This window comes from Larus michahellis, chromosome Z (genome assembly GCF_964199755.1).
Source record: "Larus michahellis chromosome Z, bLarMic1.1, whole genome shotgun sequence".
NCBI classification, from domain to species: domain Eukaryota; kingdom Metazoa; phylum Chordata; class Aves; order Charadriiformes; family Laridae; genus Larus; species Larus michahellis.
Window position 1 is genome coordinate 12,123,846 of NC_133930.1, and position 16,628 is coordinate 12,140,473.

At 61.6% G+C, this 16,628-nt stretch overlaps 1 protein-coding gene across 8 annotated transcripts; it reads left to right on the plus strand.

Moving 5' to 3' along the window:
- Positions 1-1,057: 1,057 nt before the first annotated feature.
- On the plus strand, positions 1,058-15,822 carry TPM2 (tropomyosin 2). 8 transcript variants are annotated; one of them, XM_074569020.1, is made up of 9 exons: positions 1,058-1,303; positions 3,015-3,140; positions 9,539-9,672; positions 10,740-10,857; positions 10,980-11,050; positions 11,823-11,898; positions 12,030-12,092; positions 12,422-12,491; positions 12,778-13,589. In XM_074569020.1, the coding sequence occupies exons 1-9, from the start codon at positions 1,190-1,192 to the stop codon at positions 12,858-12,860; spliced, it is 855 nt and encodes a 284-aa protein (XP_074425121.1). In that variant the 5' UTR covers positions 1,058-1,189; the 3' UTR covers positions 12,861-13,589. The 8 variants fall into 8 exon arrangements, with proteins under 8 accessions (XP_074425121.1, XP_074425124.1, XP_074425122.1 ...); XM_074569023.1 differs by lacking the exons at positions 11,823-11,898; positions 12,778-13,589 and adding exons at positions 11,300-11,375; positions 15,520-15,822 and having other exon boundaries at positions 1,070-1,303; XM_074569021.1 differs by lacking the exon at positions 12,778-13,589 and adding an exon at positions 15,520-15,822 and having other exon boundaries at positions 1,071-1,303.
- The last annotated feature ends 806 nt before the right edge of the window (positions 15,823-16,628 follow it).

Genomic DNA, 16,628 nt, shown 5'->3' on the forward strand with positions numbered 1-16,628 from the left:
CACTGCCAGCACATGCAGTCCCTAAGCACAGGGCCAGACACGGCACGTTCCCCACGATGGTGAGAGGCTAGAGGAGGTCCTCTCCAGCCCAGTGCCACTGGGGAAGTGCCACCAAAAATGCCCCTACTGCAGTGCTCCAGGGTGTCCCTAGCACAGTGCCACTGGGTTGCCCCTAGAGCAGTACCCCTGGGGTGTCTCTAGCACAGTGCCACCAAGCTGTCCTTAGTGCAATACTCCTAGCGTGTCCCTAGCACACAGCCATCAGGGTACCTCTAGCACAGTGTCACTGCGCTGCCCCTAGTCTAGTGCCACCGACATGTCCCTAGCTTAGTGCCACCAGAGTACCCCTAGCACAATGCCACTGGGGTGTCCCTCACCTAGTGCCACCAGGGTATCCCTAGCACAGTGCCACCAGGGTATCCCTAATGCAGTGCTCTGGGGTGCCCACAACAGAGCGCCCCCGTGGTACCCCTAATACATTGGCCTGGGGTGTCCCTTGCCAGTGCCACCAGGGTGTCCCTAATGCAGTGCCGAGAGGTACACCCAGAGCTGTGCCACTGGGGTGTCCCTAATGCAGTGCCACCAGAGTGCCCCTGGCATAGCGCCACCGGGAGCACCCCTAGTGCTGTGTCCCGGGGTGTCCTTCTCACCGTGCCCTGGGGTGTCCCTCGCACAAGGGTGTCCTTGCCCAGTGCCACCAGGGCATCCCTAGCGCAGTGCCACCAGAGTATCCCTAGCTCTGTGCCCTGCTGTGTCCCTCACCCGGTGCCACCAGGGTACCCCTACTGCAGTGTCCCAGGGTGTCCCCCACCCGGTGCCCCCGGGGTGCCCCTAAGAGCATTGCCCCGGGGTGTGCCTCGCTCGGTGCCACCGGTGTGTCCCTTCCCCGGTGCCCCCGCGGATGCCCAGCGCCGGGGCTGCGACGGTGCCCGCCGGGGGTGCCCCCCCCTCGTCCTGCTTGGTGCGGCGGCCGGTGGCGAGCCTGTCCCTAAAAGGTGCTGGCGGGCGGCGGGGGAGGTGCCGGGGCGGCCCCCGCCCGGCACGGCCCCTCCCCGGCTCTTAGGCGGTGCGGCTGGGCGGGGAGCGCAGTGCCGGTGCTCCCACCGCCCCCGGTGCTCCCGCCGCCGCCCCCGGTGCTCCGCGCCCCGCCGCCGCCCAGCGCCCCGCCGCCCAGCGCCCCGCCGCCACCATGGAGGCCATCAAGAAGAAGATGCAGATGCTGAAACTGGACAAGGAGAATGCCATCGACCGCGCGGAGCAGGCGGAGGCCGACAAGAAGCAGGCGGAGGACCGCTGCAAGCAGGTGAGTGTCCCACGGACCTGCCCCCCAGCATTGCCCGGGGACCCCCGCCTTAAGGGTCTTGAGCCCCAGGGACCCCGTCCCACAAGGCATACAACCTGGGGACCTCTGTCCTAGAGGTGTCCAGCCCCGGGGACCCTGTCCCGCTGGGTGTCCAGCCTGGGGACCCTCTGCCCTAGGGGTGTCCAGCCCAGGGGACCCCGTCCTAGGGGTGTCCAGCCCCAGGGACATCCCTATGCTGCGTGTCCAGCCTGGGGACTTCTGTCCTAGGGGTGTCCAACCCCAGAGATCCTGTCCCGCTGGGTGTCCCACCTGGGGACCTTCTGCCCTAGCGGTGTCCATCTCTGGGGACCCTGTCCCGCTGGTTGTCCAGCCTGGGGACCCCGTGCTAGGGGTGTCCAGACCCAGGGACCTCCCCACACTGCGTGTTGAGCCTGAGGACCTCCATCCTAGTGTTGTCCTGCCCTGAGGACCTTGCCCTACTGGCTATCCTACCTGTGGATCCCAGCTCTAGAGATGCCCAGCCCTTGAGACCTCACCCCATTGGGTCCCCATCCTTGGGACCTCACCCCACTGTGTGCCTGTCCCCAGGAACCAGCGCTCCAGTCTGTTGCGCTTGACCACTCATGTTGGTCCCCTCCTATATGCCTTGTCTTGGTGGGACACCCCACTGCCATCTCCCTGTCCCTCTTCCCGGGAGACCCTTGGGGGCAGCTGTCACATGCGTAGTGATTAACTTCACTCGTAAGACGGTAGTGAAATATTTATTAATATAAAACAGTGATTTAACAAAGTTAGTAGTGAATGTGAAAGTGTTTTATGAGATTTGATGGCAAAGCACACTTGATTATCTACTGCACAGAGGACAGGGTCAGACAAGCTGTCAGGGAGACCCTCCCATGGAGTCACGAGGTTCAGAAAGGACCCCTTTGCTTTCTAAACTCCTTTTCAGAGAGGTGCCGAGGGGCGGCTGGATACAATCCTAGTCCCAGACTTGGTCAACGGTTTATGTCCAAAGGATTGCCCAATCAATCCTTTATATCACTTAGCTAAGATTTCAAAGTTTAGCATGCTATTAGTCACTTACCGAGAATCTGTTGCAGCAAGGAATTTCTCAACCTCAAGGAGTAGAACCTTAAGCGAGTGTCCCCACTCAAGGGGAGACCCTGGCGTGCAGCCCGCTGCCATGCAGGAGAGCTCAAAGGGCTCTTGGGCTGTCCACTATTTATAGAGTAAGAGAATTGACCTATAGTCATATTCGCATGGGAATAAAATACCTAGGTCCCCACTCCAGACAGTGTTTGCCTGTGTTGCCAGCCATCCCCCCAAAGTCCAGGTGCAACTCATCACACCTCCCACTGATGGTTATGGCTTGAGCAGGAGCCAGTGTGAAAGGGGGAAGGCACACCACCACAAGAGTGTGCTCCCGCCCCAGCCACACAGAGATGGGGACCTTCTCGGTACCCCGCAGAGCTATGTCCCTAAGTCAGGACCTCTCTGGTCCCCTATACATGGAGGTAGCTCACCACCCCTCTACCCCCGTTGGGCTCAGGGATGCTGGGGCTACTAAGGGCTCCCTAAGGACGTGTGGCCCCAAAGTTGACAGATGGAGCGTGTCTGTGTGCTCCTGCTGTGCCTTGAGCCTGGGCTTCCCCAGGAGGAGGATGGCCGTCCCCCCCCCAGCCCTGACACCTATCTTCTGTCCCTTCCCCAGCTGGAGGAAGAACAGCAGGGCCTGCAGAAGAAGCTGAAGGGCACGGAGGATGAGGTGGAGAAGTACTCCGAGTCTGTCAAGGAGGCCCAGGAGAAGCTGGAGCAGGCGGAGAAGAAAGCTACAGACGTACGTAGTCGCCCCAGCAACTCCTCCCCCATGCGGGCGCCAGACCTCGGGGCCGGGGGGGGGGGACGGTGAAGGAAGAGGGAGGCCTTATATGGAAAGCGTCCGTGGGGAAGATTGTCAGGATCCCATTCCTGCGACGCTGACACTGGACCAGGCTGAGATGCAGGGAAGGGACCGTACGGATCCCGCTCAGGGTGCAGGGACCAGACCAGCTGTGGCGGGCACCGCTCGGGCGGCCAGTCCTGCCTGGAGCTTTGCAGGCAGCTGCCCACCTGGCTCCCCAAAGCTGACGGGGATGAGCGTCCCAAGCTGTGTCGCTGGTCCCCAGGCATGCGCCTCCACAGTGCTTATAGGAAGAACACCGTGGCACTTGCTAAACTATGGCAGGAAAGAAAAAAGGGCAGAGAAATGGAAAAAAGATCTTGGCCATGGCCAGCTGCCAGGCGCTGGCTGCAAGGAAGGGTGCGTGTGGGGGGGGGATTCGGTCATTTTGGGGCCTGATATGCCACCCTGTACCCTAGGAAGGGGAAGGCCAGGAAGAGTTTTATTTAGTGCCATGACTGATGTGTCTCCTGGGAAATGGATCCCAATGGGGAGATGTTAGGAAGGTGTTGAAATTGGCTTGTGCCCGGCCAGGATGAAGGGTGGAACAGCTGTGTGCGGCCACAGAGACGCTTGGGAACGGGGTATAACGACCTGCGGTGCCACACAGGGTATTTGACACCCTATAAATAAATCCTCCTTTTGATAGCCAGTCCTTCTTTGATGAAAACCAACCCTGGAAACTGGAGGAGAAGCTAAAGGGGAGCCGGCTGGAGCATGGCCAGCAGGGCACAGCCGGGCTTTTTAGGATTGAGAACAAAAAATTCAATCCCAGCTGGTTTATGGAGCTAAATGGGGAGATGCATCAAATCTCCAAGGTGGCTGCCAAGGACAGGGGTGACAAGACAAGGACGAGTAGCAGCAGCGCAAGTTCCTGGGGTGGCCCAGAGCCCCTAGGGAGCAGCTGGAGGCCTCCCCAGCGTTGTTTGCTGGCCCTATGGACCTGCCCCAGTTTAGTTAGACACTAAACCAAGTAGTTAAAACATTGGAAATCCTCTGGAAGGGCACATTTATCCTGGCATGGGGCAGACACGTTGAGCCGGGGAGCGCAGCTGCCGTGTGCGGTGAGGTCCATACTGGTCTGACTGGATCCATGCTGGTGTGGGATGAGGCTAACTCAGCGTGGGGGCTGGCTGAGCGTGGACAGGATGTCTCTGGTGTGGGGCTCAAAGGAAGGGGCAAACAGTGGTGCTGCGCAGACATAGGCTATGGGGTGCAGAGTGGTTTGCTGCTGGCAGGGGGCTGTACGACTGCCATACTGGGCAGGGAGGGTGCCTGTCCCCACTCTTGGTCCACAGCAGCTCGCCCAGTCTGCAGGCTTCAGCGTGGAGGGTCCCATCCCAGCAGATATGGGGAACGGGATGCACTGACCCCTCCAAGGAAGGTTTGGAGGGGAGGGCATGGAGAAGGAGCAGCGTGAGGGAGGGCAGGCTGGCTGCGGCGAGTGCCGCAGGCAGGGCTATAAGCCCATCACCAGCACAGTGGCCCAGGGTCCATGCCGAAGCCTGGACAGGCTGTGCCATGTGTGGGGCTCTGGGAGCCGCCAGGTCCCCGCGCTAGAGAACTGAATGCGCTGACAGTACTAAATGCCAAGGCTGGTGTCACCTCCTCCCTGGGGCAGTGCAGCTCCCGGCTCCGGCGGAGGTAGCACAGGGTAGACCCCCAGAGCCCACCCACCCGCCTCCCCAGGACCCCTGTGCCCCCCTTGTCTGCCAGAATAACATGTGCCTGTGAGCACGGAGTGTCCTCGTCCCCTGGACAGGTCAGGGCCCATCACAGCGATCCAGGCAGGCTCCTGGTCTCTGCAAAAATGTCAAAAAATGCCTTAAAAGAATAAATATCACCTTCCTTTGGCACTGCCCTGCCTCTGGCACTGGGTGGCAGTGCACGAAGGCTGCAAGGAATGCACTAAGGCATGCAAATGCGACCCCCCCCAGGTACTTGGAGGGGGGGGGCAGATGGTGGCACTGACCCATGCTCGGCAGCTCCACGTCGTTGGCAGCCCCTTCCCAGCAGCCCTGCCCGGCCACCGTGGCCCCACCACCTCTTTGCGCCCAGGAGGGACAGCCCACGGTGCCCAGGGCAGGATGCGAGCAGGGGCTGCTGGGCATGACGCAGCCCCCTCCAGCCCCCTGTGTCCCCAGCCCGTGGCCTGTCCCTGGCCACTCAAGCAGGGCCCAGGGAAACTCCGATGTTCTCAGGCCATGATCCCGAAGGCTTCACCCAAGTTCCCGCCCCGGTTGCTCTCCCCAGCCGAGACTTTGCTCTTATTTGGCGATTCCTCGAGCCGGTGGGAGGGAACGGGGCTCTGCTGGGAAGTGACTGCATCCCTGGGTGGGGCCAGAGCAGGAGGCAACCAGCCCGGCCGCCTCGGGAAACGGGGTGGCTGCCCCCCAACCTGCCTTCCATCCTGCCCCCTGCAGCCTGCTTGCCCCTGCCCCATTGCTGCCGGGGACCCCCGTTTCTGCTCCGGCCCCCATGCGCCAGCTTGATAGCACTCTTGGCACCCAGGCGTCGTGTCGGGAGCAGGGCAGGATCGGCCGGGACCAAAGCCAATCCCCGAAGCCATGTGCTCCCAGGGGACCCGCAGCACCGCCTCTTCCACCGCCGCTGGGCAGGGGGACGCAGAGCTGAAAAGCGCTGCCGGCGCTGTGGCCAGGTGTCCCCCGCTCCCAGGACCCCTGGCCCCCGAGCCGAGGGCAGCCAGCAGGGTCATCCTGGGAATTGGCATCCCTGGAGGCAGGTGTGAAGTGCAGCCGGGGCTGCCCGGGATCTGTCAGAGCTCCTTAAGGGAGGATTGAGTGCCACTAGCACCGGCCTCTCCTGATGGATCAGGGCAAGTGCCTCGGCCAGGGTGCCGATCTGGGAGCTGGGATCTGGCCTCCCCTGTGGGGCAGAGCCCCCAGGGCAGCTAGGGGGTGCAGGGGGCTCCGTGGGCCTCATGGGTATCTATGGGGCGGCCAGCCTGGTCCTCACTTGGGGGAGTGGATGCCAAGGGGCTGAGCAGGATGGCAGCTGGGGACTTGGCTGTGGCCTGGGGCTCCAGCCCCAGGTCCCCTGGGGGTATGGCTGGCAGGAGGCTCTGCCCCATGTCCCTCATGCCTTTCATTGACTTACCTATGGCCCCTATAGGGCCAAAGTCCATGATTCCCCTCAGCTCTGCAGGAAGGGAGGTGGGGGGCAGAGGTGGGTACACTGCTCCTGTGCGCATGGGGGCTCACAGGGGCCAGGCTCTGTCACTCACAGACTCCCTGAGCTGTTTTTTTCCCCAGAGAAAGGGACTTCCTGCGCTCCTCTCCATCACTCTGGGGAATTGTGGTGGCACTGTGCACCCCTGCCTGGGGGGCACCATGTTCCCTGCCTTGGGGGGGACTGTGTTCCATACCCTGGGGCATGCTGTGTACGCTGTCTGGGGGTACCATGTACCCTGGCAATGGGGACTGTGCATCTGCTTAGGGGGAGGGGACGCCGTGCACCCTGCCCGGGGTGGGGGGACAGTGTGCCCAGCCTAGAAGCCTTGCTTTGCGGGGGGCACCTGGGGGACAGCGACCTCTGCTTGGGGAAGGCTACGCGTCCTGCCCGGGGAGGGGGCACCCTGTGTCCTATGTGGGGTGGGGGGCACCGTGCACCCCTCCTGATGTGGGGCCTGTCCCCTGCCGGGGGTGAGGTGAGGGGGGGGGTGTCTGTGTGCGCTGCCCGCGGGGAGCGGCGGCCCGGGCCGGTCGGCGGCAGCAGGAGGAAGAGGAGGAGGAGGAGGAGGAGGAGCAGGAAGGGATGGAGGCAGGGCGGGCGGCGGGAGCGGCCGCTGCCTGAGCGCTTCCTGCCCGAGCCGGGCGGATCCCACAAAGGGCTCGGGCGGCTCGGCCTCCCCGCCGGCAGCCCCCCCCCCGCCATGGCCAGCATCAGCTCCATCGACGCCGTCAAGAAGAAGATCCAGAGCCTGCAGCAGGTGGCCGACGAGGCGGAGGAACGCGCCGAGCACCTGCAGCGGGAGGCCGATGCCGAGCGGCAGGCCCGGGAGCGGGTAAGGGCCGCCGTGGAAGGGGTGGTGGGGGGCTCCCCGGGATGCCCCACCGGCTCCGGACCCGCCGCCGGCGTCCTTGGCTAGCCCCGGCCGCCCCCCGTGCCCCGCCCCCACCCGCCCCGGTAGCCGCGCTGGCTGCCCCCGGGGGCCATGGCAGCGCCGCGGCTGCTGGCCAGAGCCGCCGGGGTGGGGGGCTTCAGGCAGCGTCCCTGCCGCCTCCTCCTCCTCCTCCTCCTCCTCCTCCTCCTCCTCCGGGCTGCCTCCTCCAGCCGCCTCCTCCATGAGTCTTGCGAGGGATGCTCGGTGCGGCGGGGCCTCCCCAGGGCTTCCCTGGCGCGGGGGGAGCAGTCAGCGGCCGCCTCTGCCCGGGCTCTGCTGGGGGTCGGGCAGATAGATCCTGGGAAAGGACCCCGTCCCTCGGAGGCCGCCTGCGTACATGGCTAAAAATCCCACGCCCAGGCTCTTGTCTGGCTTCCAGCGGGCTCTGTGGGTCTTCACCACAGCACTCACAGGCTCCTCGGCTGTCCAGCGTGTCCCTTTGCAGGGACAAGGCACCCCTTCGCGCTGCCACTGGCCAAAATTTCCACTCTGTGGCAGTGGGACAGCATTTCCAGGCTGCAGCTTGTTCCTGGTTTGGCTTTTTTATTGTTGTTGGGTCCGGTGGTATTTTTTTCTTTCTTTTTCCTATGCCCACTCCTTTGACATCCTCACCATATCAGGAGCGGCAGAGCTGGGTGCGGTACCCGGGCTGTTGTCACTCGGGCTGTGTGTGGAGGAAATGGCCCCTTCCTGCAGCCACAGATCAGGTTCCACGGTCACTGGGCGCTGCCGGAGAGCTCATGTTCCCAAGTGTCCATCCCAGCAGCTCTGACCCACTTTGGGGGTGATTCCCTGGGAAAAAAAAATATAACGAGGTGAGGCAGACACCACAGGCAGAGCATCACCCCATGGGAACCAGCCCCAGCTCCCCACTGGGTGGTCTGGCTGGGGAAAAGCGCTCGGTGAGCCCAGAAAGAGGGTGTTCATGGGGCTGAGGTCATTGTTGTGCCAGCCGTGGGGCTGGCCACCCTCCTGGCATGCCACCGGCCTGCCCCACTCGGAGAGGTGCCGGCTGTGCCTGTCCCGGTTCGCCACAGGGGGCTGTGGGCACTCAGCGGGGCTAAGCAGGGTGTCAGCCCCTCGCTGCTCCCATGGTCGTCCTGCTTGTCCGATGTCCCCCGGGGCATTCCCGGTGCTTGGAGCATGAGGCCAGGCGCTGCAGCCGGCCAGGCCTGCTCCAGCCTGTCAATAAGCAGGAGACATTATCCCCCAGGTCGGTGCGTGCTTCCCTGCGCCTTGGTGCACGGGGCTGCACCCTGCGGCAAGGTCTCATCCCTTTGCCCATCCCTTTGCCCCTGAGGTTCATCTTCCCCGCAGCAGCCCCCCGGCCCCAGGCGGGGAGCGGGGCCAGGAGCTGCTGAGGCAGCGTTTCCCGGCGGTGGCGATGGAGAAGGAGGCCTTTACCAAATGGAAAGAGCACGGGGCCAGGCGTCGAGGGGCTGGCGGGGAGCCAGGGCCATCGCTCCCGGCCGGCCCCGGCTCCTGGCCCTGCGCGCAGGAAGCCAGGGAAAGCGGGGGGCCCCGGTCCCGTGGGCCCCAGCGGCCGCAGCTTGGCCGGGAGCCGGCCCGCCGAGGGCGACTCGCTCCATTGCCCCTGGCACTGTGCTGTGCATCGTCTTTGGGGGTGGAATGTGCTGGGCTTCAGGCTTCCCTGTTGCGCAGGGCTGGGGGGGTTCCCACAGGAGAGGCTCCCGCCTCGCTCCGCCGCCTCCGTAAACAGGAAATCCACAAGCGGCTCCGATCTCCTTTTCGGGAGCGAAGCTGCACAGGGCATTCCTCCCTCTTTACTCACTGCTCTGCAAACCCCAAATACCATCCCCGTGACGGCACGGCTGCTGTGGCCACCCTGCGCCGGTGAAGGCACCTTGTCCCTCTGTGGGGCAGGAGCTGGAGGTGCGAGGACATGGCGAAGGGGCTGCACGTGCTGGGCTGGGGTTGCATGTCCGGGAGGACCCAGCATCAAACAGGGCACTAGTGATGGGGAAAACCCCATTGTCCCTATAGAAAGGCAAGGGGATGCGTGGTTGGGCATCCCATTCCAGCGAGCACTGGCTTGTTGCACAATGCCAAGGGGTGTTGTGGATAGCAAATGGAGAAGTAACCACTGAAAATCCTTCTTTCATTATATATACATATAAGACTTGGGGTAACCGAGGGGTTTCTGCTCCCCCAGGCTGAGGCTGAAGTCGCTTCTCTGAACCGCCGCATCCAGCTGGTGGAGGAGGAGCTGGACCGAGCCCAGGAGCGCCTGGCCACCGCCCTGCAGAAGCTGGAGGAGGCTGAGAAGGCGGCTGATGAGAGCGAGAGGTGTGATGGGGAGGGACGGTGGAGGTGGCATTGGGTCACCAGTGATTGCAGGCAACACCCTCGGTTTCACAGTTAGGTCCCTCTGAAGTAACCTTAGGAGGTTTGTGTTGGTTTTCCTGCAGATGCCAAAGGGAGAGAGCAAAGCCATAGTGCAGAGGAGTCCCCCAGATACAGGCATTCTTAAAAAGGCTTTGAAGTTTCTAGGGCACCCTAAAATCCTAAAAAATTTGATCTGGTGCTTACACAACTGTCAGGCTGTAACCAAAGCCAGAGGGTGCTTGGAGCCTGTTTTCTGCCCCAGAGCAGCCTCCTACACTCAAGGGCTGAACAACAGCCCAGGAGGGGACTTCTGTGCCTGGGAACTAAGGTCAGCTTTTGAGAATGAACCAGCATCATTCAAAAAAACAGTCCGGCAAAACATGTTACCCCATCCTTGCAGCAAACACATTTCCTGGGCAGGATCTGTGCAGGCCAGGGCACTTGGATTGTATGGGAGTGCCCGGACATGTCACGGCGTTCCTGACAATTACGTGAGCTCTTCCCTGCATTGGCAAAGACTGGTTTGAGCAACAACATCTGAGTGAGAGGAGAAGAGTCTGCAGGAGTCCCTACCGCAGGGGTTTGGTGATCCCCTGCTTGTGAGCATCATCCCTGAATGAGAAAAGGCTTTAACATGGGATGTTTTCTAGCATTTCCTAAAGGTTGCTGGCCTGTCAGGCTGCTTTTGTGGAGGTTGCGGCTGGCTCATCCTGGGCTGCACACATTTTTCCCTCCAAATGATGTGTTCAGGACCTGCCTGGTTGAGAAGCACCATAGCCACATCTCCTCATTCTGGAACATAGCCCTGGGGCCAGCTCCACTGCTGTAATTGTGTGTAGGAGCATCCTTGGGGTACCACTGGTGTGACCCAACTGCATGGTGTGGCCAGTGAGTGCTGGCATCCCCACGCAACGTCTCATGTCTCTGGAGTTGGAGGATGGCAGGGTTAGGGTACAGAGGGCAAGCAGAAGGTGCAGGTGCCACCTCGACACACAGCAGTAACGTCTTCTGTCTTGGGCTTTCCTCAGAGGCATGAAGGTCATCGAAAACAGGGCCATGAAGGATGAGGAGAAGATGGAGCTCCAGGAAATGCAGCTGAAAGAGGCGAAGCACATAGCGGAGGAGGCTGACCGCAAATACGAGGAGGTGTGTGCCCCCTTCTCCCGGTCCTGACCCTGCAGCAGCACCCAGAGCTGCCTCCTTGCAGCCTTGTGGCCCCAGCTGGGGCAAGCATGGGGCCAACGTGTGCCTCTTGCTGCCATCAACAGGTTGCCCGCAAGCTGGTCGTCCTTGAGGGAGAGCTGGAGCGCTCAGAGGAAAGGGCAGAGGTGGCAGAGAGGTGAGCGGGGCTCCTGGCGGGCAGCGTCGGGGGGTCCAACACAGCCCTTGCCCCAAGTACCTGGCAGCTGTGGGGACGGGGATGTCTGCGTGGAGACGGGGATGTCCCTCCCTGGGAGTGTCAGAGTCTGCCATCGGGGTGGTCCCTGGGCTCGCAGGCTGGGGGCAGGGGGATGCCGGCCTGCTGGCAGCACATCCTTGACCCTGTTCTCTGCTGTCCCCTTGCCGGGGTGCCCCTCTTCCACCCCAGCCGAGTGAGACAGTTGGAAGAAGAGCTCCGGACCATGGACCAGACTCTCAAATCTCTCATTGCCTCAGAGGAAGAGGTACTGGGGCAGGGGTGCGAGGCGACGTGCAGCAGCCCCCCTCTCTCTGTCGCTGTCTCTCAAACTGTGCGAACCACCTCTCCTCTCTGCACCGCTGCCTCCACCACCGACCTCCCCTTGCCTCCTCCTCCAGCGGGCGCAGGCTGGGCACGCTCCTCCATCCCTCTGTGCCCACCCTCTTTCTCAGCGGGGCTGGCAAGAGCCCAGCCGGTGGTGATACACGGGGTGTCCGTGCGAGGAGGCACAAGGAACGGATGAATGGACGCGTCCCGGCAGCTCCTGCTCGCGGCGGCTCTGCTCCTTTTCCACCTGCACCTGAGTTTTCTCCTCTCTCAACTTGTTCTTTCTCTTTCTTTCCCCCTTCCCTGCACCCGCTCTTTCTGCTCCCCACTCTCTCCTGCCCCCCGGCCCTGCTCTCCCTCCTGGCGGCCCCTGCTTGGGATGTAGTAAATGTGGTGACCTAGAGGAAGAGCTGAAAATTGTCACCAACAACTTGAAGTCCCTGGAGGCCCAGGCTGACAAGGTAGGACCTGGTGGGGCTGCTGGGGCTGGGCAGAGTGCATGGGGTCTGGGGGTGCTGGGGTCTTCTCCTGGGGTGAAGGACAGATGGAGGTCTCCCATGGGGCTCACAGGTGCCTGTCTCTGTCTCTGCAGTATTCCACCAAGGAAGACAAGTACGAGGAGGAAATCAAGCTTCTAGGGGAAAAACTGAAGGAGGTAAGGGTTGTGGGGCCAGCGCTGCATTGGTGCAGGCATGAGTTTGCTATCCCATGTGGGTTTTGACCCCATTATGCCTGAGTTCTCTCACCATTCCCCAAAATGCAGCCCTGCAGCATGGCAGGTGTCCGGGTCTGGGATGACCCCCATCAGCTGGCGCAAGTTTAGGGTGTGGGGGTCCGTGGGGCCCTTGTCCCTTGCCTTTCCCAGGGGAGGGCTCATGGAGAAGGGTACTAGAGAGGCAGACGGGGCAGATTTGGGGTGCAGTGCAGCCTGCACCGTCCCTGTTGTGCCCAGCAGCTCACCCTCTTCCCGCTGTGCTCCCACAGGCTGAGACCCGGGCGGAGTTTGCAGAGAGGTCTGTGGCGAAGCTTGAGAAAACCATCGATGATCTAGAAGGTAAAATGTCCCCGCTGGCCCTGTGTCCCTTTTTCCGGGGGACACCTGTCTGGTGGGGCCAGACAGGGCTTGGCCGGGGTGAGGGGGCGGGCAGGGGTCGGGGGAGGGGGCAAGCTGGATGCTGTGGTGTCTGGCGTGGCAGCGCAGAGCTGCTGGGGTCTGGGCTCTGCCGTCGGGTGTGGAATAGGGCCGCATCCACGCCGCCTGTGCCTGCATGCTCCTGCTGCCCTCGGCTGCCCGCTCACAGCCACTCTCTCTCGCTCCACCGCCTGCCCCCCACCTGCAGACGAAGTGTATGCGCAGAAGATGAAGTACAAAGCCATCAGCGAGGAGCTGGACAATGCTCTTAATGACATCACCTCCCTCTGAGCCCCACGCCGGGCACCAGCACTGCATTTCCCGCACCCCCCACCTGCCTCTCCCCTCCCCAGCTCGGCCACTTGCCTGTGTGGCCGTCCCACTGCTCTCCCTGCCCGCTCTGTCCTCCTCTGTCCTTCTTAGCCTGAGCCTGGCTGTTGGCTCCTTTGGGACAGGAGCCGGCTGGGGTGTTCCTGCAAACCCCCTCTTTGGGGGAAGACGAGGTGCTTAGGGGTGTTTGGTGGGGCAGGGGAGCAGCCCCTGGGACCCCCACGCGCTGGGCGGACGGTGCCCATGTGGTTGCAGGTCCGTGCCCCAGCGTTGCCCAGTGGGGAACAGGTCTGTGCCCAGGAACCCTTTGCTCCAGCAGCTCCCTCCTCGGCTCCCCAGCAGCACAGGCACCGGGGACTCTGCAGATCCAGAGCTGGGGGGCCGCCTGCCCCCCAGATCTCCCTCAGCAAAGCCCCTTTGTGCTGTTTGCTGGGCTCAGGGTGGGAAGGACTCACACAGGGGAAGCGGCACCTCCACCGCCAAAGCTCAGGCCCAGGGGATAGTGTTCGGTCTGACCGCAGGCAGCCCTTCCCCAGGCAGGCAGGCAGCACCCAGACCTCCTCCCTCATCCCTGCCTCCCGTCTGTCCTTTGCACATTGCTCTTCAGTTTGCATTTCATGACTTTTCTTTTATGTTCCGTCCCTCTGGGTTACGGAGTTGGTCTCAATAAAGCATTTTCTTTCCTTGGTTTCTCCTTTGTTTTCTTCATGCTGCTCTGTCCCTCATCGCCTGCCTCTCTCATGCGGGTACCAGCAGCCAGGTGGCAGGAGGTGGTTGCAGGCAGCTTGCAGCCGCGGGACCCCCGGGATGGCTGTGGCTGAACCCCGGGCGGCTCCCGTGCTGCCAGGCTGAGCAGAATGGGGCCCTTTGCGCCTCGGCCCAGGGGATGACCCCTGCCACCCCCTGGCTCTCATACACAGCTTTCCTCATCTCGTGCCATCTTCTCCATGACTCTTTTGGCCTGAAATAGCATGGTTAGACCTGGTCCTGTCCATTCCTTGTCCCCACTCCCAGACGTTGCCTGCAAGCAGCGGTCTCAGCCCTGGCATCTCTCCTGCATCACCCTCCCTTGATGAAGGGGCTTGACCCTACCTACCCTTCAGCAGCGATCCTTAAATGGGTCCCTGATCATCATCCTCCTCCTCTTCCTTCAGCATCCTACCCTGCCCAAGAACCCACTTCCCAAATTGACGGACCCACAACCTTGTCCCTGCCCTGGGACTGGCTGCCTTCTGCCAGTCCAGCTCGTCCCCACTGATGGCTGGGTGGTTGCGGGATTTCCAGCGAGGGCTTTGGGGAGCACTGTCTCTTTTCACTAACTTGCCTTTCTCTCTCTCTTCCCTCTGCTGCGCTGACGTCTCCATTTTCTCTAGAGCGCTCCCGGCAGGAGGCTGAGAGAAACCGTGTTCTCACTAACGAGCTGCGGGTCATCCTTACTGAACTTAACAACTAAGCTGCCCAGAGTTCCCGGTCCCAGCCCAGCCTCCCTGCCCTGTTTCGGCCAGGCGGGCTCGGGGCTGGGAGCCCCTGCCCGCTCCCTGCTGGGGCTAGGTGGGGTGTGGAGCCTTGGCTTATCCCCCTGGGGCTAACTGCCCTGCTCAGGGTGGACAGGGAGCCCCTCTGGAGCTGATTGTTTTTTCTTGGGAAAGAAATGAGCGGGTTTGTGTTGTCCTGGGCCGCCCATAGATGTCTGTCTCCCGGCATCAGCCTGGCCCCGACAGGGAGTGATGCGGCAGCTTGTATTGCTGCCTTCCTCCCCTTGTCCCAGCAGTTGGCGGCCAGCCGCTTCCTCCTCACTCTGGTCACCCCAAACTGTGCAGGGAGTATCCCCTTGGAGCGGGGTCCCTGCAGGGTGCTGGGTGTGCTGGAATAAGAGCTGGGGACCTGGCAGCATTCACTGCCCCAAACTTGGGGAAGGGGACAGGGAAGAGCCCAGCTGTGAGTGCTGGGAGATGGGGCTGGGTGGGCAGAGCTCTCGTCCCATCCCTGTCTCTAGAGGAAAGGAGGATGCCATTTGGAAGCAACCACTGGAGGAGGCTGCCTTGGCAGCAGGCTGCCTGGCAGAGCTCGTCCCTGGAGCCTGGTTAGCTCTGCTCCTTCTCTTTCTGCTGTCCTCTCTGCCCTCCCTCCTGGGCTGCTGTCTCACTCTTCTTCATGGAGCACCACTGGGTCACGCAGCAGGCACTGGCTCTCCTCTTTCGCTGGCCAAGCATTTGTGCACGTGCCCACAGCCGGATGGTCGTGATGCCCCAGGACAGGACATGCTGGTGGCTGGCCAGGAAATGGTACCCGCCAGCGGTATCTGCACTGCGGAAGGCCTGGCCATGGGCAATGGGGCACCATGGGAAGATGGAAATGCTGAAGAGTGGGGATCACCTACCCCCAGTGACCAGCCTGGCTGGCCTGGCTGCCCTAGCGGGTCCTGGAGCGGCTGGGCTCATCCCTGCTGACAATGGGGCTGCTTGTGTGGATTCTGGTCCACAGGGGCACCCCACTCGGCTGGAGGCGACTGAAATGTCCATCCGTGTGCGTGTGTCTGTGCTTGGTGTGGTGTGTGTGTGTCTGGCCGCACCTGGGTGCTGTGTCTGTGTGTGTGGCTGGGTGTCTCTTGTATTCACAGAGAGTCTGGCCAGTGCCAAAGAGGAGAATGTGGGCATCCACCAGGTCCTGGACCAGACCTTGCTGGAGCTGAACAACCTCTGAGCTGCCCTGGGGAGCCCCCCTCCCTCTTCCCTACCCCACACGTGCACCCCACTGGCACGCTCAGGACGTCATCAGCTGAACTGCGTCTTGGCCAAATCCACACATCCATTGAGAAGGGAAGCCCTGCAGCCTTACAGCGTGGCTTGGGGGCATCTTGTCTGTGCACAGCCTGAGTGGCTCTGTCCTGTCTTCATGTCCAAATTAAAGCAGTTTGACAAGACAGATGGGTGTGCTTGGTTCTTGTGGGCATGCAGGGACTCTGAGAGACATGGTGGGGGTCTCCTTGCTGAGTTTGTGCAAGCTCTGCAGGAGCTTGAGTCTATGGTGAGCATGGCCGGCTTAAGGATGTCCTCTCTAGCCGTGGGGGTCTGGGAGCAGTAACGCACACAGTCTGGGCTGTGTTCCCTTGTCTCCATTGCTTCCTTGGGATGCACAGGAAACCTCCACATCTCAAGTTCATTACAGACTAACCATCCTCTTCCAGTGCACAGTGATATACATATGTCATTAGTGTAACCGCTTCCACAGCCAGCATGTTACCTGCCTGGCACTTGGGGAACACACAAGGTCTTTGACCTCCACATGGGGTCTGCTTCATGTTTATAATGCCATCTGAGGATGCATACAAGCATGTGACCGTGCACGCACACATTATTAGTTATCAGGGTCTTCTCCAGCTCTGGGGTGAGCCGCATACCCTGTGTGCTAGTTGCATTTTCTATTACCAGTCGTTGAATGCCTGGCTGAGGGACAGCTGTATAAACTAGCAAGTACTAATGCAGTAGACAATCATTTCCCAAAGCGTTCAGGAAGCTTGCTCCTGGCTTGCTGTATTTTCTCCAATACAAAGAGAAGAAGAGCAGGATGTGTCTCATTGCTGTCACCAAAACAGGCTGAATTTCCTGGGAATGCCCAAAGTCATGATGTAGTCCTGCCATCCGCTTTGGGCCCCTCCATGATGCGCATTGAGCTCTGTTGTCCCACGCTACTGGCGGATATCAGTCTAAAAGCACAGTGTCATGCTGC

Bases quoted from the DNA above. Each gene is read 5' to 3' on its own strand.
- TPM2 (XM_074569020.1), top strand. From the start codon at position 1,190: ATGGAGGCCATCAAGAAGAAGATGCAGATGCTGAAACTGGACAAGGAG. The intron at 1,304-3,014 runs GTGAGTGTCCCA...TCCCTTCCCCAG, and splicing joins CGGAGGACCGCTGCAAGCAG to CTGGAGGAAGAACAGCAGGG. The intron at 12,492-12,777 runs GTAAAATGTCCC...CCCCACCTGCAG, and splicing joins AACCATCGATGATCTAGAAG to ACGAAGTGTATGCGCAGAAG.